The 22,027-nt window shown below is 37.9% G+C and overlaps 1 protein-coding gene across 2 annotated transcripts in view; it reads left to right on the forward strand.

Moving 5' to 3' along the window:
- stk32a (serine/threonine kinase 32A) overlaps positions 1 to 21,993 on the forward strand; it is a 67,249-nt gene extending 45,256 nt beyond the window's left edge. The window contains exons 7-13 of one of the 2 annotated variants that reach the window (XM_004561725.3): positions 619 to 708; positions 3,481 to 3,584; positions 5,862 to 5,978; positions 7,044 to 7,169; positions 8,528 to 8,656; positions 16,673 to 16,737; positions 19,429 to 21,993. In XM_004561725.3, the coding sequence (XP_004561782.1) occupies positions 619 to 708; positions 3,481 to 3,584; positions 5,862 to 5,978; positions 7,044 to 7,169; positions 8,528 to 8,656; positions 16,673 to 16,737; positions 19,429 to 19,546 (749 nt within the window). In that variant the 3' untranslated portion in view covers positions 19,547 to 21,993. Of the gene's footprint in view, positions 1 to 618; positions 709 to 3,480; positions 3,585 to 5,861; positions 5,979 to 7,043; positions 7,170 to 8,527; positions 8,657 to 16,672; positions 16,742 to 19,428 lie in introns of those variants that run through there. The other variant, XM_023155525.2, reaches the window with a different exon arrangement.
- The last annotated feature ends 34 nt before the right edge of the window (positions 21,994 to 22,027 follow it).

Here is a 22,027-nt window from a genome sequence, read left to right on the forward strand (position 1 = left end):
CATGGACAGTTTGCCTGTCCACCACAGGTTTAACAGAGAGACACATACAACCACAAATACTCACATTCATACCCACAGCCAAATTAGGGACACCACTTGCCCTAACATGCAGACTTACAAACATGCAGACATACAGAACGGCCACATCCGTCCTCAAGCTTCAAATCAGGAACCTTCTTTCTGGGAGGTGACGGTGCTAACCACCATGATACTCACAGGAAAATAGGCGGAAACACAAAGAAAAACAATAAAGCCTTACTCGTACTCAAGCATCATTTGAGTGTCAACTGCTGTTTAAGCTCTGCTACACAGCTGTCACAGTGATCCAACTTCATTAACAGAGCTCCTTTGATAATAACAGAAAACTAAATATTCGTCCATGTGCTTTAGAAAAGTCACACACCAGTACCTGAAAATACTTCAGACTGCAAAAAAGCAGCAAAAGAAATGGGAATTAATAGAAAAATACATGTTAAACTTCTTGGTTTTATAACACACTATATCAGTATCTGTGTGCATGGCAAACCCTGCAGTATGTGTTATATTGCAATGCAATATGACACAGGTCAGTTGTCAAGAATGAGACATTTGAGGTAACAAAATCTCTCTGTTCTTTAGGGCACGTCCATCTAACAGACTTCAACATCGCAGCCATTGTAAAAGACGACCTCAAAGCAACATCCATTGCTGGAACCAAACCATACATGGGTAAGAAAATGACATTTTGACAAGAAAAGGCTACTGGAATTGAAACGGTTTGAAACTCTGCCCTTTAATCTTAAGAAATCAACACAATAAATCTTCCTCAGCTTTCGGTGAAGTGGACTTCCACCGCTGGATGTTCCAAAGGCTGCTTCAATTTTCAGTTAGAAAAAGAATTGTGCAAATGCTGTTGCAGGGTCGGCTCTGAGATTGAGGCGGTAGTTTTAAAAAGAACAAAAACTCTTTAGTTTCAAAAATATTTAAATTATACTTTCATAAAATATTTAAATACACACGAAAAAGAGATGAAAGATGGATAGTTCACAGAGCTTGACTGAGTGAATTTACATCTGTCACTTTAATAAATTATTAATAAAAACTACATCCAATAAATAAAACTTTATTTTAAGGTGAACTTTGGATGTTAAAGCTACATTTGTATTTTTTGATGGGACCAAAAAAACCCCCAAAAATATTTGTAGTTAATATATATGTAAATATATATGTAGTGCATTATTGAGTCTTTATTGCATACTGTAAGAATCATATAATAAAATTAAATAAAGGACTTGCTTTCACTTGTTTCCAGCACATCTTCAGTTTTGTCCTTATCGTGAGTCTTAAATCAGACTTATGTGGATTCAGCTCCAAAGAGATCAGATAGGTTGAATAGGATTTGAGGCCAGTATGAATGATGACCATGCATTTGGATGTGTTTGCGTGCATGCTTAAAGGGGACATGTGAATTGTGAGCTTTTTTGTTTTCTTTTTCCCTTAAAAATTGTGCATTCAGGTTAGAAAATGACCTTGGAACAATGTGCGACCAGACTCCAGGTGAATTCTCTACAGTATAATAGATAATTCATGGCTGCTCTGGGGAAAAAAAGAACCCTTCCTCCCCTTCTCTAAGAACCTTTAGTAGATAAGCTACACTTTTTCCATTTCAGCAAGAAGGCAGAGCAAACCTAAAGGAGAGGTGGGGGATTTGTGTGAGAGCCTGCATGTTTCTGAGTATAGTTCCTCACAGTCCTGCGTGTAATATAGATAAAGATCCGCAGACGAAACGGTAAGAGATTAGCCACAGAAGGCTTTTCTACTGACTATTTAAAATCACAGTTGACTAGATAATTCGCTTCCACAGAAGAATAAAAAAAGCAGTTTTATTTGTTTAATTGGATGTTTTTCTTAATCTGTTATTCATTACAGAGATAATCTGATATAATATAGTTCAAAGAGCATGTCAAAATATTTATTTTACCCCTGGGAAAAAGAATGAAATTGATGCTTTCCATCACTGAACCCTAAAAAAAATACTCAACAGAAAATGACTTAATCTCTTTTGTGCACAAGCAACCAAGGCACCGTGTACTAGACAACTTAAATGACATGTACAGATGTTACGCCTGTGGGTATGTTGATACAGATGCTACGCCTGTTTTAAATTAGTCTTTAATTAAGTTACCTAACCTGAACCCTCTGAGAAAAAAGACCAGGAATCATTATTTTATCTGCAAGAGAATATTGACCTAAAGATTGGTAATTGTGTAAAAAAAAAAAAAAAGTAACAAATAAATACATCCAAGTATATAATTTACTGAACTCATTATTATTATTATTAAAGAAAAAGTAAAGAAAGAAAGAAAGAAAAAAGGAAGTGTTGAAAAAGATACAGGTACAACAAAATGATAACAGTTAAGATGATGACACTTACGTTACCTCACTTGACCACTGTTTGAGATCGAGTACAAAAGTGCTACCATGCAAAGAATTGTTAGCCTAGCAAGAGTGAAATACCTTTCCCAGTATATATGTTCTTAAGTATATAGGCTAAAAAAGATTTACATTACATTTTCTTAATTATTAGATGCTACTACAATAAACTGATTACTTTCAAAGTCACTTCTGTTTGAGTAGGTTAAAATGACTTGTTTTTTATTGTTACCATTTTACCCACCAAGTAGGCTGTTGTAGCACTCTGACTTCTTGCATTAAAATGAATAGTCTTGGAACAAAAGGTGCTCTGTGTCTTCCAAACACATTGACCCTACGATCCAACGTCAGAGTCTCGACTCATCACGTGAATCAGGCACTGATCCGACACCTCAAACAGCTGGGGAACGAGAAGCTCAAAACAAGAGCCCATAGCAGAATAGGCTGTTTGACATTGGCAGAAACGATTTGGGACAAAAGGTTTTCATGGTGGTAACTCTGCTGGTCAACCCACAAAATGCATTATTTAAGGCAGGGGTGGGCAATTCCAGGCCTCAAGGGCCAGTGTCCTGCAGGTTTTAGACATTTCCTTGATCTAACGCAGCTGATTTAAATGGCTAAATGACCTCCTCAACATGTCTTGAAGTTCTCCAGAGGCCTGGTAATGAGCTAATCATTTGATTCAGCTGTATTGACCCAGGGTAATATCTAAAACCTGCAGGACACCGGCCCTTGAGGCTTGGAGTTCCCCACCCCTAAAAAAGGGGAAATAAACAGGCTTTCCAATGGTAGAAGATTTATTGCCAATAAGCATTGTCACAGCAATGAAAATGATCAACCAAATCTTTTTTGTGCTAAGTTTATTTATCAAACAATTCAAGTACAGATGAAAAAAAATGCTACAATATCCCTGGCCTCCCCCTATTTCATGTCTGGAGGAATCCTACAGTTAAAATAAACCCATCCAAACAGCCCGAGAGAAGGGAATGAAAAAACATTAATAACACAAGATGTCATAAAGTGTTATAATGCATTATTTATGTTGTACAATATTTTTTTGTCCATCAGCGCCTGAGCTCTTTCAGTCCTTTGAGGGGTCCCACCCCGGCTACTCCTTCTCTGTTGACTGGTGGTCACTGGGGATTACGGCCTATGAGCTACTAAGAGGACAGGTAATTTAGACACATACGGAGTACACCACAATGTCTACATCACAGATTACTTCTGTGCGGTCTGACACACTTAGCTGCATTCAATAATGCATAGGACGCTGAGTGCTAGAAAAATCCTGTTAGTAGGAGTTTAGACAGCCTCTACAAAACAAAAGGAAGATGAAGTTATAATTGAATCTTATGTTTAAGCTGACCTTACTGGGATAGATGTTTAATCGTTTAGTCGTGGTGCGAGACCAATCGCTGCAGAAGAGTGAGAAAATCGAATCGGGAGTTATTCAGAGAGCCATATAATTGGAATTGATTTTCAAAATGATATTTATTTATCTTGTGCACTTCCCACCTGGAGAGTTTAGTTCTGATGTCATGGAAGCAAACACAGGACATGATCTTTTTCCTCGGTCCTCCTACTCCATTAGGCTGAGTATTATTAGAGCAGTGTGTTTGTTGCGGACTCAAATCCAACTGCAGCTGCATAATTTCTTCTCATATTTTAGGAGAATTACATAAACTACAGTAACCTCCCTCTGCAATGACAAGGATTCTAAGTCTTTGAAACTTATGGGAAACTGTCATGAACTTTTACTGAAATTTTCTCTTCTCACACATCTATGTATCTTTAACTGTTCAAAGTTATTAGATCTCGTCAATGTTATGGATTTTTTGGGACTTGACACCTCTTTTTAGTAAGGTCTCACTATTCCCAGGAGGCCTGAAAGGGTCAGGTATGATGGAGTCTTTTTTAGAACACTATGACCTGACCGTCTTCTGTTTGGTGTCATCAGTTTGTCTCTGTAGAGGCTTCAAGGACAGTCCAGGTGCTTCTTGACAGTGTAGAAACTCACTCTGTTCTCTTATCTGGAGCACTGGAACAGGAGGGGGTATAGGAAAACACCCTTTGGAAGGATAAACTGCCTTCCTTCCTTCATACCAGCTGCAACATATAATAATAATAATAATAATAATAATAATAATAATGGATTGGATTTATATAGCGCTTTTCAAGGCACCCAAAGCGCTTTACAATACCACTATTCATTCACTCTCACATTCATACACTGGTGGAGGCAAGCTACAGTTGCCTCCACCAGGCAACTGTAGCTTGTGTGCTTCTATCGCTTCTTCTCGATATGAAGTGTGTCCGTGATAAGTGCATCTATATTTTATACTTTATATTTGAGTCTTCTGTAAGATTATTTCTGCATGAGGAAAATCTGTTCTCACAATATTTCCAGAACAATCACTTTCCACTCCCCTTTATATAAAAAAAGCATTCTGTCCTCTTTCTGACCTTAGAGCTGCGTCTTCACTTGGCTGTAATATCTTCTTTCTAACCCTTCCATTACCTTCTCTGAATTTTTTGTCCTTTATCTGACCTCAAAAAGTGACATATTCTTTCTGCCTTCATCATCCCACAAAGCTGTGTCCTCTGCTTTTGCAACCATCACTTATTCAGCAGATTATTAATACCTAGAAATGACATAGCTTCACTTCTCTAGTCTTTGGGTAGTTCCTTTAGTTATCTCCCCTACTTTCTTTTATTCCTCTCTCTGCACATCACCTTTACCAAGACAATATATTTTCACCTCTTCCCTCTGTCTCCTCTGGGTTTTAACACGTTTTTCATTTGACTGACGCGCTCGAACATCATCCATAAAGCAAAAGTCAGTTTCTGGGTGTTGAAAACTGGTCTGTTGGATGTGACAAAATTATTTGCCTGTTATGTACTTTCAGGTATCTTTTCAACTTCCATTCTCTCTCTTAAACTCCTGCCACTTTTTAATTATAATATATTACTCATAATATTGTAATAATTGAATTCAATCTTAACTTTCCCCCTGGGTTTGACCATTGGTTGAATGCTGAGAGTGCTAAATAGGTCACAGTTACTTAGCCTGTATTTCTCCAGCCTCAATTTTTTGCTAACTAGTAGCTGAGCAGTAGTAAATTTTGAAGACTGACACACAAACCTTAGCACTGCAGCCAGTGCATTTAATAAAAAAAATGCAGATTTTTCTTTGAAAGCACATGGCCTCCGGTTCCAGTTTGTAAAAGTACAGGTGATCACAGCAATCAGCTAGGGACCAAAGTAATCACAAGGAGGTTTTTGCCAATCAGTTTGGCAATACACATTTTTCCCCCGTGACGGTGGTTGCTGGTCTCGAGGCCTCTGTGACTGGAGCTTTAGCAATTGATTTCCCAGTGACAGTCTCAGGTTGTCATGTCAGTAACACCATATCCCCTCACCTGTCTTTTTCTCTACTTTCCTTATTTCAGAGGCCATATGTGATGAAATCTAGTACACCAGCCAATGAGATCCTGCAAACATTTCACAAGGTCCATCCTAGTTACCCAGCAGCCTGGTCTTTGGAGATGAAGTCTCTTCTCAGAAAGGTAAATAAGCAGCAAGTGCATAATAAACAGCAACATAAACAAATTATATTGTTCATGCCTTTGTTTTTCCTGGTACTCTTATTGTCAGTGGGTGTCTTTGCTATTTTGTATGACATACGCTATTTTGAATTTTTCTCCAGTGTGGGAAATCTTTGTCTCCTCTGGGAAGACCATTATCCATATCTGACACCAGCACACTGAGGCTACAGAATCTTAATTAGGAGGTCACTTTCATTGCTACAGCCTCACTTGAATGCAGCACAACTTTAGAATTATAATGGAGTAGAATCAGTATTCAAACATTTAAATTAGTGATGTAGGTGAATGACAGTGTTAACTGTTAGCGGTTACTTGCATACATAAATCAATAAGGTACTATTCCAGAACAAATGCTAAAGCTGAAAATGTAGAGAGACACAGAAAAACAGACACAGGGAAGCTTATACTTCAGTATGTGTGAATAAACACTAAATACCAGCCTAAAATTAGAATAGTCTACGTGTTATTCAGTATGTCATTCAGCTGTCAAACGTGTCTTCGTCTTGTTGTAATGCTTAAAAGATGCACGGCTGTTGTAGGATTTGGCTTTTATCTTGGCAGCGATCCACTGCAGTCAAACTGTTGCATTGCTTCGTGCTCAGACTCCTCGAAGCTCATTGGCATTCCAGTTGCATGTGTATATGTGTATGAGGGAGTGAGCAGGAGAGTATAGAGAGAGATGAAAGAGATGTAAAGAATGTGAAAATGCCAGGGAAGAATTTCAGGCCCACAAATTTGTCCTTCATCTTTTATCCTTCACAAACCACTGCGTTATCCCATCACCATTAGCTTTCTATATGAGTTTCATTTTTTTCCTCCTCCTTTTGTTTCCGCCCTCTTCCTCAAGCTCCCTCCGCATGTCCCTTCTCCAGTACTTCCAACCTCCTTTGTCCCTGTATCCTCATTCTCAGACACATCCTTAAAGGCAAACATGTGCTCATGTCTCAGTGAGACTCTCCTCCTAACTTTTCAGCCATGCCTCCCCGTGGACAGTTGTTCTTACTTTAATCCTTTTGTCGCTTTCAGTTGCTGTGCATAGATGTCCAGAAACGCATTTCCTGTCTAGCAGAGCTACAGGATCTGGACTACATGTCAGACGTCAACTGGGATGCTGTGCTCAGCAAGCAGGTCCCTCCAGGTTTTATTCCAAATGTGAGTATCAGACATAAACTCAGCACTGTGGCAGTGTAGTGCGCAGCAAAATGCTCACATCTGAATGTTTATTTTTCTGCTGTATTACATTTAAATGACACAAATACAACATTGCTGTAAATCAAGGTAAGGAGCACCTAAACAAACATATACCACACTTTAAATAATCCATCCACAGAAGTCTTAAATGACCTTAAAGCTTATTTAGAGTATCATGACACAAGTTTGTTTTTTAACGTATTAGATTATAAATACCAAAGGTTTTTCTGCCATATTTTTCCCATACTTATTTCCATACCAGTATTTCAGATATTTACCCTAAAGCGGGTAGTGAAAAATAAAGATGAAGCCACTGTTCAGTTAATCTTTTGTACCCTGTCTGTAAACACTGCCCCCTGCTGTTTAAGTTGGCCCAACTACTTATTGTAGATATCCAGGCAGAGTGTGCAGATGCAGAACAACAGAAAGAGTCTTAGACACAACTGAAAGCAGCTAAAGAAGCTAAAATGTGTATCTACCAGCAGCTATATAGTCAATGAGTCATTGTGGCAAAGTGGATAAAGCTAATAATGTCATTAGACAGGGAGTCAAGCTGCTTGGCTGACAAGCTCATGTAGTATCTTCTGTAATGTCAGGTTCTTCCAAGCGTTACAAAAGTTACAGCTGGTGATTGAAGGGTGTAAATGAGAATCTGCAAGTCCAAAGTAAATTTGACAGGCTCACAGAAGAGCTTTTAGAAAGAAAAGAAAACCTGTACAATAATGTGATGATCAAATAACTTTAAAAGTCTCCTAAAAGGTGACAGTAACTGTTAATGCTTTGCTCCAGAATGGAATAAATAGAGATTAATGACTGTTGGAAGTAAACAGTTAACTAAATGACTTTATCTAGTTTCAGTCTATAGCAGAGCAGAGCAGCTGGTATCCCCAGCGGTCAGGCTACCACAGCAGAGGAAAGGCACAGAGGATCGATGGGGAATTGACAGTGTCTTTCTGTTTAATTATAGGCACATGCACAGTCTTTAATCCCTTCCACACTATTAATGTTTGAACACTGAGGGAAAACTCAGCCCTTATGTTTTGTTTCCTAACTTTATAGCACTCAGCGTCTTACCTTGCTTCAGTTTGTTTTTTATCACATATTACTGTGTTCTGAAGCGCTGTTGAACATTTCATTGTCAGATATTTAGTGGTACAAAACATTTATTGATGCAAAATTCTAAATTTTCCTCATCACGTTTCTAATACAACACGGAAACCTGCATTGCCATTTGTTTTTTGTCTTGTTTTTTGACACCAAAATAGCCACGTCTATGCCTTTGATTATATGTCTTTCTTTATATGAATATGTCACTGTAGAGGCGAAGGCTAAACTGTGACCCCACATTTGAGCTAGAGGAAATGATCCTGGAGTCCAAACCACTTCACAAGAAGAAGAAAAGACTTGCTAGAAAAACCAAGGAGCATGGCTCTGATGGCTCTCCGCAGGTAAGGCCATAAATTTATACATTTAGATCATATTTACATTCTGTTATGTTAGGGTAGTTAACATATGTTTGATATTGATGATCGATAATGCATTTTTTACAACTGTGTTTATCTTAGGAAACTAACATTTCACTTAATGTTTTTGGTTTAGAATATTTTTCTCTCATTATTTTCATTAATGAGGAATGAAGAAAAAGACTGGAAGGTAAAAGGTCAAGTGAGATATGGGAGAACATACCCACACAATTTTTTCATGACGACAGTATGAACTCAGAAAGATCAAACTAGAATAAGATGCATATAAATTGTACAGGAATGTGTGTTGGATATGTTTATACTTTACCACACAACAGAAAAATATCAGATACGTCACACCTACAGTTGGCACACACACTTCAAAAAAAGGCCCACGATCTAACCTGTTGCATGCACGCATACAGCCAATGCCAAAGTTGCAAAGTTTGCCTCGACTCTGACCCTTTGGCACAGAGGAACAATTTATGGAATTCTTTTTTTTAATAGAAGTGAAGCAATCTGTGTGGTCTAGACTCTAGAGCACACTCTTTGCCAGTTTGCAATAAGAAGTCTGAGCTGGCTCAAAGTGCACCATGTTTTATGAAAGCTGACAGCTGCTTGTGGAGGCTTGTCTAAGTGTATATATCAGTAATATCTCACTGTGTGGCCAAACAACATTTCTAAACACTTGATCCATTTTGTCAGAGAGTATGTCACCTGTTCTAAAGAAATAATAATAGCAGACTTTCAAAGAAATGTTTCTTCTGTCTAAGCGAAGGCTAAACGGAAGCAACTTTTGAGTCATTCTAGTAGTATTTAGGCAAAATGAAATGTAAGATGGCTACGTTAGAGCGCTAGTGACTCCCAACAAAGGTATCTTTGGGTTACACGGAACAATTAGCCGTAAAAACAGAAACTGCATTTTAGTTTTAAAGGACTGATATTGGAGCCAATTTTAAGGAAGTAAAGAAGCTAACTAAATGGTGTGGATTAGTAGCAGATGTGGACGTATATGTAGAAAAAATAAGATGATAGGGTGATTAAATAAATAAATTAAACATAATAGATAAGTACTTGAAATTAGTAGCCAAATGTGGGGATTAAAAATCTGGGATGTGTTTACCAAAATGAATGGCTAGCAGTTGAGGTGTTAGCCAACAGTATGGATTATGTATTAGCTGTTACAACAACCAGGTAAAATTAAAATTGTTAGCTAAAAACAATAGATAAACTGTTGTTTGGTAACTGAGTGCAATGGAATAAATAACTCTTTCATAGAAATGGATATTTCTATGTGTAGTTAGTTGTTAACTCTGCACGATTCTGCTCAGATCAGCTGATTGATCCGAGCAGAATCAACCACATCTTTCTCACATCTTTCCTTTCCTTTATTTATTTTAAGTTATTGGCTGCTAAAAATGCTGATACAGAAAGATCGGCAAATAGCTAATATCCCACTCTGCCTACTTTATTAGATAGTAAGTAAGGAATGAATGATTGAAGTGATCATTTATGTGAGCACATTACACGAGAAAGATTGGAAAGCATTACTTTAGCCCACTGTGACGTTTGTGCCATAATGTCACTGAACAGTGGGGTATTTGTCTTCCCTTTTAAATTGCTTTTCAAATACCAAACAGATTTTTTCTTTTATAAATGTTGTGTACAGAAAGCACAGGTCTTCCTGCTATTTCCCATGTAGACCCATTTCAAGTTTTCCCATCTTATATCTATTCAGGGATTCTATTTGCATGCAGTTTTTGATGTTTGGAGCCTATTCAATATGATGTGGCCAAACATCCTTTTCTGGAATCATATTTTGCAGTGTGTGCTAGCTGTCAGGCTGAATACTCACTTTACTGGCTATAAATATCAGTTTGTGTTTGTGCAGTGCTTTACCATATCCATTTACGCAGGGCTACTGGGGCCACTTGTGATGGATGCTTATAAGAGACAGACAAAAAAAGATTGTGAGTGTTTGATATATGTGTGTATGTGTGTGTAAGAGAGAGGGTCTGAAGCACAGCAGATCAATATTGCATGAAGAAAACTACCCTAATGCCTGTTCCAGCCTCTTACTCATTACCTTAAAGCCATCTGTATTCTTTTTTTTTATGTTCCTCCTCTCCTCTTCTCCTTTCCAACCTTTGCTTTTCTCTCCTTTCCGCTGTATCCCAGCACAAAGATATCTATATGTCACTATAACATTTTCTTGTACAGAAAGTGTCCCGTTCCTCATCAATTTTTCTGGTTGAACTTTTATCTTTTTGCCTCCCTCTTCCTTTCATTGCTCTCATAATGTAGCATGGAATTAGCTCCGTTAAACCACTGATAATATACAGCAGAAAATTGGACTGCTGTGAGAACAAAATTAATTGTCACACTGAAACTTGCAGACACACACACACACACACCTCGCCTAATCATAGGTGCCATTCAAGTTTATTGCATGTGTGAGATAAAGTGGAAACTTGACATATAGAATTAATTTGTATAATGTGTTCAGGGCTGGAGCTGTTTTTGCTACTCAGTATGTTCTCATTGTTTCTCCAGGCTGCTGTTACTATGTGTGCATCAAGTTGTAATTTTATGTTTGCTAGGCTAGGTTTTATTATAGGTGACATTGGTGACGTTATTTTCACAATGCCATGAAAGTTTTAAAATATGAAATGGGTGAAATCATCTTCTATCTGATTCTCAGCATATTGCAATCACAGGAGGTTTCTAGTATGTTTGAATTGCCTGATCTGGTGACAATAAGTTGACGTTTACCATAATAGTCTAGTGATTGTATTGGGTGCAACATTTTTGCTTGTTGTAGAGTTTTTACTGCAGTGGTTATGATGATTAACTTTATATTGAGAAATGACTATATGAAGATTACTGGGTTAATGTTGAATAAGTCGTTAAAATGAACATGCAGAGAATTATCACCTACAGTATTGTGCAAAAGTTCTAAGCCATCCCTCATTTCCTTATATGTCTGTGTGTCAGTTTACATATTACAACAAAGAGCAATAAGAAGCATTAATAAGACAAGCAGACAAACACAAGCTATATGTTTAATAACTGGCTGTAAGAACTTGTAGTAAATACTACAGTATCATAGTCAATGGAGTAAAGCTGTGTGATAACTGCACAGAGGAAATTAAAACCTGTTTGTTGCTGTATACTGTACATTCATACAACTCTATAAAAACAAAACTATTATAGCCCCTTTTCCATCAGTTTCTACTCGGATCGACTCACCATGACGCACCTCGGATCGACTGATTTTCCATTACGATCGAGTACCACCTAATGTGTGTGGTCGTTCGTCCTGCTGCTCGGTCGACCTGATGCTTGGTCTGTGGCTTTTCGTCAGACTCAGGGACCATGGCTTTGATTTTTGGTATCAATTTCCCTTGTTGCTGGGTTTCAAAATTGGCAGTTTTTATTTTCGTGAACGACATGCTCTCGTGACTCACCGAGTGACACCACTGACCAGCCAATAGGTGGCATGAAGTCTGATGACGTCACATTTTAGTACCTGCTCGGATCGCTTGGAACCCCAGCGGAGTAGGTACCATTTTAGTACCTGGTACCAGATACTATCAACTAATGGAAACTCTGAAAACCGTGGCTAACCATACTGAGTCCTAATTAGTAATAATTGGGTACTAATGGAAAATGGGCTTCTCATTCTGCTCATCTGGATACTACTATTGTTCTTTATTATTGTTCTGTGCATGTATCTGTAGCTAATGAGAATGTAGGCATTTAGTTTGTAGATTTTTGTTTAAGATCTCTACCTACTCCCTTTCAGACTTAAAACATTCATTTACACCATTATGAGTTTGTGTATGTCTGATTCCAATCTCACTCTGTATCTTGTTTTACTTTATTTTATGATTTTGTTCAAATCTATTCTTCCAAGGAACCAAACCTTGGAAGAATAGACCAATTTTTTTTAAATTGGTCTTGAGAAGCAGTGCTCCATTGATGCTTTTTCACTCATTTTCAGTCCGGTCCTTGTATCCGACCATTTTCAGAGGAATTTTCGACTTAAGTCATTTGCACCATGTTTTTGGTTTTGGTTCAGTCTCACCACTCGTTGATAATTTTTGTTTACATCCATTTTCAAAAAGTGGCTAAAACCTACCACACACAGCAAAACAGCAGTTAATGAAAATGAGATATAGCTTGATGAAAATGCCATCAAATATGTAAATAGCAGGTAGTTGGTAGTGACCAATAATAAGGCTAAAAAGAGAGTGAATGCTTGATTAAAAAGTTACTGCTAAAACTGTAAATATAGTAAAAGTACATCCATTATTTTCAATGCAAATTTCAAAATAAACAGCAGTTTTTGGGTGGGGCATTGGCAGTGAGTTGGAAATAAGGCACTAAAAGGTGCAATCAGCGCCATGTTTCAGTATCACGGAGTCCCATGGAGAGAAACAGAGAGATGGGAAAGGCTGTCTTCAGGCTGACATTAAGGTTTTCACAGGATAGAAAACAATTTTTGTTCTTTGGGTACAGAAACAAAGTATAGTACAGTGACAAAATCTATATGTGGTTGAATGAAGTTTTTTTCTTTAAGTAAGAAAAAGTGAAGAACAGATTTTTTTTCAATGATCTCTTTCAAATATTTCCTCTCTCTTTTAATTATAGCTTAAAAAATAGAATGTCTGGTTGTTCTGAGTAAACAAAAGCTTCATAGAAGTAGTGTAAAACCAGTTAATTAGCACTGATGTCAGATAAATTGATGGATCATTGGAATAGAGAGAGAGCTGCATGTGCATCTGAGGAAGCAACTCTGTGTGTGCCACTGATTAAAAATGCAGAGTCAGAACTTGGCTTTGGTTTAGGTCTGAGGGAATATCATCAGGAGAAGTCAAACACATGCAATTTAAGAAGTACTACTTGTACAGCAGATATTTCTACACTCAGCAGTTGAATCTGAGCTGAAGATTTTTACTGTTTAAATTATGGTTAAAGCATTCCTTCGATCCATATTTCATTATTCACCACTAACTTCACTATTATGTCACATACAGTTCCCAAATTACAGCATATCAATCTTCTCAAATGGCTGTGATTCGATATGCCATTTATGTGTCAGGCAATCTACATATTTTAATACTATTGCTCATTACCAGTCACAACAAACATCAGCCTCAGCCTTAGCAATGGACCTTGAGAAATGTTCCTGTTAGGCTTTCATCCAACAGAGCACTCCCTGTTGGTTTGTCTCATTAAATGGAAAGTTTAATCTACCATTTGGAGCAATTAGCTTCTGAACTGTCTTTTTAAAAGCATTAAATAAAGAAAGGAAGGAAGAGACAAAGAGGAGAGAAGAAGTAGTGAAATGTCAACGGTTAAAGCAAGGCCAGAGCCTTCTTCTGGCAGATTCCTTTCTGACCTTCTCATTCCTTGTCTCCATCAATTTATACATCTGCCCATATTGTACAGTTACAGAGGAATGAATCAATTTACATCTAACCCTCGATTTTTGAATCGAGGGTTAGATGTTCTAACCCTCGTGATTGAATAAATGCATGAATAACAATTTCCAGTGCAGAGCCTGACACACTGGAACTCAATTTGTCAATATTTTTTAAGTGATGAAAGCAAGATCTAGGACAGGATTCAAGCTGTGAGCATCCAAAATAGAAGCTGAAACAAAAGTTACCGAAACATTTCTGATAGAAGATGTAGCTAATGCTGCAAAGGCAAACGAGAGCTTAGGTACAAATCTGTAAGGGGCACAAGCAAGGACTGTTCCTACAAATTTTAGTAGAGTCTGAGTACCTCTGCAAAGTCTGTAGCTTAGAAACGTCTTGGGGCTTAAAAGAGATATATAGCTGAATGTTGTCTGCATAGAAATGATAAGAACTATGCTTAAAAGTGCTCAGAGTGTGTTCAGTTCAGTTCAGTTCATTTTTATTTCAAACATTTCAAGCATGTGCCTTCACAATCATTACAAAATATCATTCCATTATTTGTTTGAAAAGGAGTAGGCTGAAGTATTTACTTATTTGTCCCTACCCCCTCAAGTTTTACCTCTCATTCATTTAATTTTTTTTTGTCTTAAATTAAACAAACAACATATGAAACATATGAAACATATGAAGTAAAACAAAAGGTATCTAATATATCAAAAAAAGTAAAGGCCCCAAAACAGAAAACATGTGGCACAGAGACAAGGCTAGACAAGTGGAGGATGTCCTATACTTAGAAGCTGCTAAAGAAAAAAGCGAAACATGACGATCAACAGTGTGTAAATGTCAAATTGTCCAATCATAACAGTTCCTTCTGGGTTCATCATAGATGTCTATAGTTGTTTAACTTCTTATTGCTGTCACTGTTCTTGAACAGGTCAATACTGATTATCAGCACCCTGTGGATTGGCGTGACGTGGATGTATTAAGTCAAATTTGGATTTTATAAATAAATTAATAATAAATGTTCTTCACAGCTTTACAACAGGAGATCACATGGAAAAGACCAGGAGGTACCACAAAAGTCAAAAGTGTGAATCAGGCCCTGGAAATATATTTTGACATAAAAAAAATAAGCTCACAAAAAATGTATTCAGTCAAGTCTGACCGGCGGTACCCTAAGGAGGAGCTCCATGACTTTACAGCAGTGCGTTTTTTGTTCAAGCTCCCTCTGCAACTTGAACGGAAACTATATGTCCTATCATGGGTTATATCAGTACAGACAATGTTGGACAAAGGTTTTTCTTTCTTTTTTTCATGGGTCCTGTCATGCCTTTAGATCTTAGATGTGAAGCATCATTATGACACTGTTAGAAAGAAAACAATATCTTTCTTCATGCCTCATCATGTCTGTTATGTATCAGATCTATAACTCATGCCTGACAAATAATGTGTAACACTGCGTCCCCCCACTCTGAGTGTCTGCCTGTTTGTTTCTTTGTCCTTTTTTTGTCTGTATCGCTCACACAAAAGCACACCCTGTTCTGACAGTCTCTGTCTGGGTGGTTGTGTCAGTATCTTTTGGGTTCATGCAAATCTGCTGTTTTTCTTTTCTGATACTGCACTGAAAGTGTCCCTTCACTAAAACTCAGAGGCTCGCTTGCAGTCAAGATGTATACTAATCATAGGGCTGTTTTATCCTTCTCTCTCTCAGGCATGCTTGCAAAATCACAAAATCCACTCCCAACTTTTTCTGCTCCTCCTTTCCTCCAGCTTTGCCTCTCCTCTCTCTACTCTCCAGTCTGTCTTCCTGCCCTAAATTAGTTGATGGCTTTCGGATGCCAGTTGCTCCCCCCCTACTGTGACAGCACCTGTACAGAACCTCTCTGCTAGGCTGTGTGAGTGACAGCTTTGGCAGGAAGTAAGCCATTTCGAAGTGTAGAGGGCCAATCTAACTGAGCTTGAGGGGGAAGCACCACATGCCCATACATGCATGTGCAACTTTGAGTATGATTCTTTTTACTAAGGATGAGGCCTTAAGACACCCTAAAAATTAAACAGTTTAGGAAATTCAATAAAGGTTTGAAGCAGGGGCAGCTTTATTACACTTAATTTAGGGTTATTACATATTCAGTTTTTCTCTATTTTTCTCTCTTGTGTTGTATCTCCTAGTCTCTCTTTAGTGCCCACACACAATGAATACAGTGTGATAATGATGATGTATTTCTGTGATCTCTCCTCATTGCCTCCTAGGGAAAGTGAGAAAGCACCTGTCTCCTTGTCTTGGCATTAGAGTAGTCTAACATCATTAAGTGGGCCAAATATGTCCCGAGTAGGCCTGCATTAAGCAGGTTCAGACATGCAGTCTTATAAGTTGGGTGAATTTTTTCAACTGGCACTTTTTGGACAATTCAAACAATTTGCGCTGTACTGTGCACCAGCACATATTACAAATCCAAGTCACCAAGACAAGAAGAATAACCATGATTAATGGCTGGATGTGATTTTATTGTTGCTTCTTCACAACTGCCAGTAATGAGTCACAGCTGATTTTTTTTTACATTTGTCTCTCCCCCAGAATGGGCAGCTGCAGCAGCGTTTGGATAATGTCCAGAGAGACTTCATTGTCTTCAACAGAGAAAAGTAAGAGCCTATTCTTTCTTCACCAGCTAATACTGCCTTCTCATGGAATAAATAGCACTGTAGCTTTCAGTAAATGAAAAATGAGAAACAATGACTCAAAATGAAGGTAACACTGTAAATACTATGCCTTTTCACCATCATTAGTAATAATAATAACAACAATAATAATAATGATTGTTTGGTTTGCTGGATATGCGGTTTAATAAATATGCTAGCTGTAACCAGGAATAATAGAATAATCCTTGCTGCTTGGTGGAAGCATAAAGGAAGGTATTAAAAAAATTAACAACTGGTAAAGGCTGCCCAGTACTGAATATATCCTGTATATCAGAAGTTTCTGGAAGTAATAAGAGATATGATTCACCACCATAATTTGCATAAGGAAATGTTCAGGCAGGTGCAATGTTGACTCACGCAGTGGCATATTCTACAAGAACATAAAATAATTTCATGATTATTTCAGTCTATCTAAATCATTTATCAAACCTTATTATCCCAAGCCAAGCCAATAGTACACAGAAAAGGCATAAAAACAGATATTAGAGGCTATGAAATTGTTGCTTTGAGGAAATTAGTTTGACTCAATTTGCTGTAAAATAAAATGGTAATTTAGTCTTCAGCTAGCTTAACCTGAAAGTGTAAATATTTATACTTTATTTCATGAACTTCTATATTCATTATATGAAATTAAATGATATGTAGTATTATCAACATACAAATAACAAATTAAACAGTTGGAAAGCTGGAAAAAGACAACAATAGAAAAAAACCTAAAAGCTTAATTTAGAAAATATATTTTAGTATTATTTCAAAGTGCCATTGTTATTTTACAGGATTTAAGGTATGACTTAGATTACTTATGGACTTTTTGGCAGTATAATGTATGCTTAATGATGTATACAGTCCTGTGAACGGGTTCTATTAGGGTGTAGATCATCCCTCCAGTAAAGCTTTCTGTGCTCCTAAAACAAGTTGAAGTTGTCTATAAAAGTCAACTCATAGATGCCACAGAGTGAGGAGAGTCAGGTGTGCAAGCTCAGCAGGCAGCTGGAATAACCGACTCCACGGCTCAGAGTAGAAACTAGAGATGAAAAGCTCACTCTTCTTTACAATGTTGCTTCAGGTCATTAAAGTTTGCAGGCATTCTTTTATGCACAGTTCTCTTGATTTCTTGACACAACTTATCAAGTGGATCGAGGTCTTGACTTTGGCCCATTGTGCCACCTTACTTTTTTTCTTTTCAGCCATTCTTTTGTAGATTTGCTGCTGTTCTTGTGATCATTGTCCTATCACATGACCCAGTTTGGAGTTTTAATCAGACATATGTCCTCATATTATATTCTAAAATGTCTACATATAGACTCTACTGTTTATGTATAGAGTGGCATTCATGGTGGATTCAATGAATGGCTGAAAAACAGATCCAAATCATCATCCCTCCAACACCATGCTTGACTTTTGGCATAATATGTTTGCCATTTGGTCTGGGTGGGCGACCGTTGTTCAGCGGGTTGGAAAGCTCATCTTGTAACTGGAAAGTTGCTGGTTCGATCCCCAGCTGTTTTGGTCGTTGTGTCCTTGGGCAAGACACTTCACCTACCGCCTACTGATGATGGCCATTGGGGCTGATGGTGCGATATGGCATCCTCGCTTCTGTCAGTCGGTCCCAGGGCAGCTGTGGCTACAACTGTAGCTTGCCTCCACCAGTGTGTGAATGAATAGTGGAATTGTAAAGCGCTATATAAATGCAATCCATTATTATTGTTTGTTCGATGCAGCTTTGCAAACCTAAATCGAATTGCTGTGTTGTTTTTAGAGAGAATAAGATTCCTACTGGGAACACTTCTGAACAAACCTTGTTCTTGTTCTTTTCATGCTAACCAAGGCTTGTAGAGTCTCTCATGTAGCTATTGGCTTTTTGGGAATTTTTCTGAGTATTGTGGTCTGATCTTATAGTGAAATTGCTGGGACGTCCATGCCTGAGATTGGCGAGAATCTTCAATGTTCTTTACTTGTGAATAACCTTTCTCACTTGACTTCAAATTGGGTGGAAATGGCTTATAACGGTTCCTAGGTTGGTGGGTAGCAACAGTTCCTTCTTTAAGGTCATTGTGTTACATTTTGTGACTACCAAACTGCTAAAAGCTCTGCTTTTACAGAGGTGTTCACACTTGTTGGTGATTAGCTAATCAAGTGCATTTGATTAGCAGCGTCTGCTTGCTACCTACCCTCTTAATTCCTATGGACGCTAATCTAAAAATTGATGCTCCTGTAAAAACATCAATTTTTAGACTAGTGTACAAGGAGACCAAATTTTAAGGTAACAAATAGCTAAAATTTTGGTTGATAAGGTAGGAGAAAAGGTCAGTAGGTTTAGCTTTAAAAGAACAATTACTGTAAAATAGGACCAGCTACATGTTTTTGTCATCACAGGGAATAATATCTGTACCACCAGCTGATACATGTTTCCCTCTTAAGTATCCATTTAAAAAAAAAATCATAAAATGCCAGGCTAGCAATTACAGGTTGAATGTCAAGCTAAAATGATCCAATTTCAGTGCAATTAGTTACTAAGTCATTGCATGGAAGATGAAAAGATGTGTTATTGTTAACTTTTACAGTATTCTTGCAGAATATAGCAACAGACACCGGCTGACTTTATATCTACTCAAATAAATCTTTCATCAACAGGTCAAGAAAAGCAGTGGCGGACACCGAGTCCTCTGAATTGTCCACAAGTGAGAAGAACAAGGCAATAGAAGATGGACAGAACAACAATATCGAGCCAGCTGCCTACTTATCAGGATAGATCTCATGATGCGAGATCCCTGCTTACTCCCTCATCACTTGCACCTGCCCACGGCTTATATCTATCTGCAATTTGCACCCAGACACATATTATTCTATGAGCACAGGCACTCGAAACTGGCCTTCAGTGTTCCTGCACCACTTTGTTATCCACAACACAAATGCGCCACAGTATGCACTTGTGCATCTCTGTTCACTCACAAAAAATTAATTACGAAGAACTCCAGGACTGCAGGAGTGAAATGGACTCCTGGAGCAGCAGCCATGCCCGAGCGAGGCATTTTTCCTGTCACCAAGAAGAATGGCTCTCAGCAGAGTGTCACTCATATAATGTTCCCTTACATCCATCTGGTGCTCTAATATCTGCTCAGCCTCTACTCCGAGCAGTTGCTGAGGTGAAATGGTAGTCACTTCCCTGCCTGACAAAGCCACATCTGATCAGCTGGTCAACCATGGCCAAAAGCTATATGTGCTGCTGCTGCTTGGATGGGAGACTTTTTAGTCCGTGGTGGTTATGTAAGTGTAACATGGTTCACCAGTGCTACATAAAAAATGACAACAAGACGGAATTAGACCGACAACATAGCAGATGGGCAGCAGGTGTTGAAGAACACTGAGGATGACGCCATTGTACAGTGTGCTCTATTTAATATCGGGACATGAGCATGACAATAGGAGTGCAAAACATTAAAACTGAACAACTTTGAAACATAAAACAAGATATTTGATTTAACACAGCAAACACTAGTTCCTCTAAGAAAAAATTCTATGTAGCTAAATTGTAGAACTGAGCACGAATGGCTCATTTTATCAGAGCAGCAGGTACATGTTGGTAGTGGTCATGTTGCATAGCTTTGCCAGTTAACAAAGATGATAGGATTTTAGCATTTGGTTTGAAGTCCCAGTTCCAATCAACAGCAGATATAAGCAAAGCATCCCATATGTTTCCTTGACTTGCTTATGAGTCATGATGTGTATTTAAAATGCAGCTACCAAACTAGCTTTTTCTCTCAACCTTGGATGTTTATATGGAGCTTTTACGTTTCATGCTGACTTTAATCAGTGTGTCCTGATGGAAATCTTCATCAAAACGCTGACATTTTGGACTAACCTTTGCTTCAATCTGCAAATGACAAACTGGGTCTCCACAAAAAGGTTCACTGCGATGAAAACAGAAAAAAGCTAGAGGGTAGATGTTATATGTTCTGCACTGAACCTCGCTTTGCACATGCTTCTTCATAAAGTGTAGCATTTATGCACAGAGAAACAAAAAAAAAATAAAGATCTTATGCTGTGAGTGAATATTTATCTCCTTAGGGTGGTTTTCTAGATGATAATTAAGCTGACTCCTAGACTGCATTCATTTTTCAGTTATTGTCTGCACTCATGTCTGTTTTTGTATTTTTTACTTATGTTCTTCCTGTTTTGTGTTGGATACAACCAAATGCATATGTGCCACCAGATAAGTCTGCAAATTTGTAATCGCTCTTAATTGCTCCCATAAAAAACTGAATCCATTTGCAATCTGTCGCTGCATCAACACATTTGTGCAGCTGCTACAACACTGATATAAAATTTGGCAGCATCCAAATGAATACAAGGCGTGAAAACACCCTTCTTTCGTTCAGTAAGATTTGCCATAGACTTGTTCAATATTATATCCGAAAACCACACCTGCCTCTGAGGTTTGCAGAGGGGTGCCTTAGACCATAGATATGGCACACAGCTGGTTCCCATAGCTATATGTGCATGTTTTAAAAACCTGAGCTCTTTTCACAATCTGTAAGTCAATGTGATTTATACTAATCCCACTGTGCCACTCTATTGACCTTGAGCTTGTCTAGCTGCAGTATCACTCAATCCTTTCAAGTCTATGATCTCTTGTAATTACATTTAAAATGTAGTTTAATCTCTAATTGAATGACTCTTGGCACTTTTCTACTGAAGACAGGTGCAATGTTTTTCAAATTACTTTTGTGGTGTCGTTGTTGTTGTCATAGATGTGATTTTAGAAATTCAAAGGTGGGTTTCTGTAAAAGGTGTCTGTATATTATAAGGTGGGATAGTTCAGTAGATGGAATAATCCTGGATACACGTCAAGCAAACAGTATTTCAATTTGATCTTATACGGGTATCAAAATGTTGGAATTATTGCCTCAATGTGGCACATTTGCCACCTTCAGAAACCAAAAGAAAAACAACAACCCCAAAACAAAACTCAATGGCAAATGGTACTTGACCCAGGTAATATAATTTCTCAACAAAACATATGTGTTAGAAGAAAAAGAAGAAGAATTTATTCTGAGAATACACTTGTTCCACACATGTGAATCTCACCCCTCTTACGGTTTTGTTGTCCTTCAGTTGTCACTGTGTGTTTATTGTAATTAAATGTGTTGGAGTTGCAAACTGTTAAGGTGTGCCTTAAATAATAACTTTCTTTTTCTGAACCAACCTGACTGTCCTTGTGCTTTATTCCATT

This window comes from Maylandia zebra, linkage group LG10, assembly GCF_041146795.1.
Source record: "Maylandia zebra isolate NMK-2024a linkage group LG10, Mzebra_GT3a, whole genome shotgun sequence".
Lineage (NCBI taxonomy): Eukaryota > Metazoa > Chordata > Actinopteri > Cichliformes > Cichlidae > Maylandia > Maylandia zebra.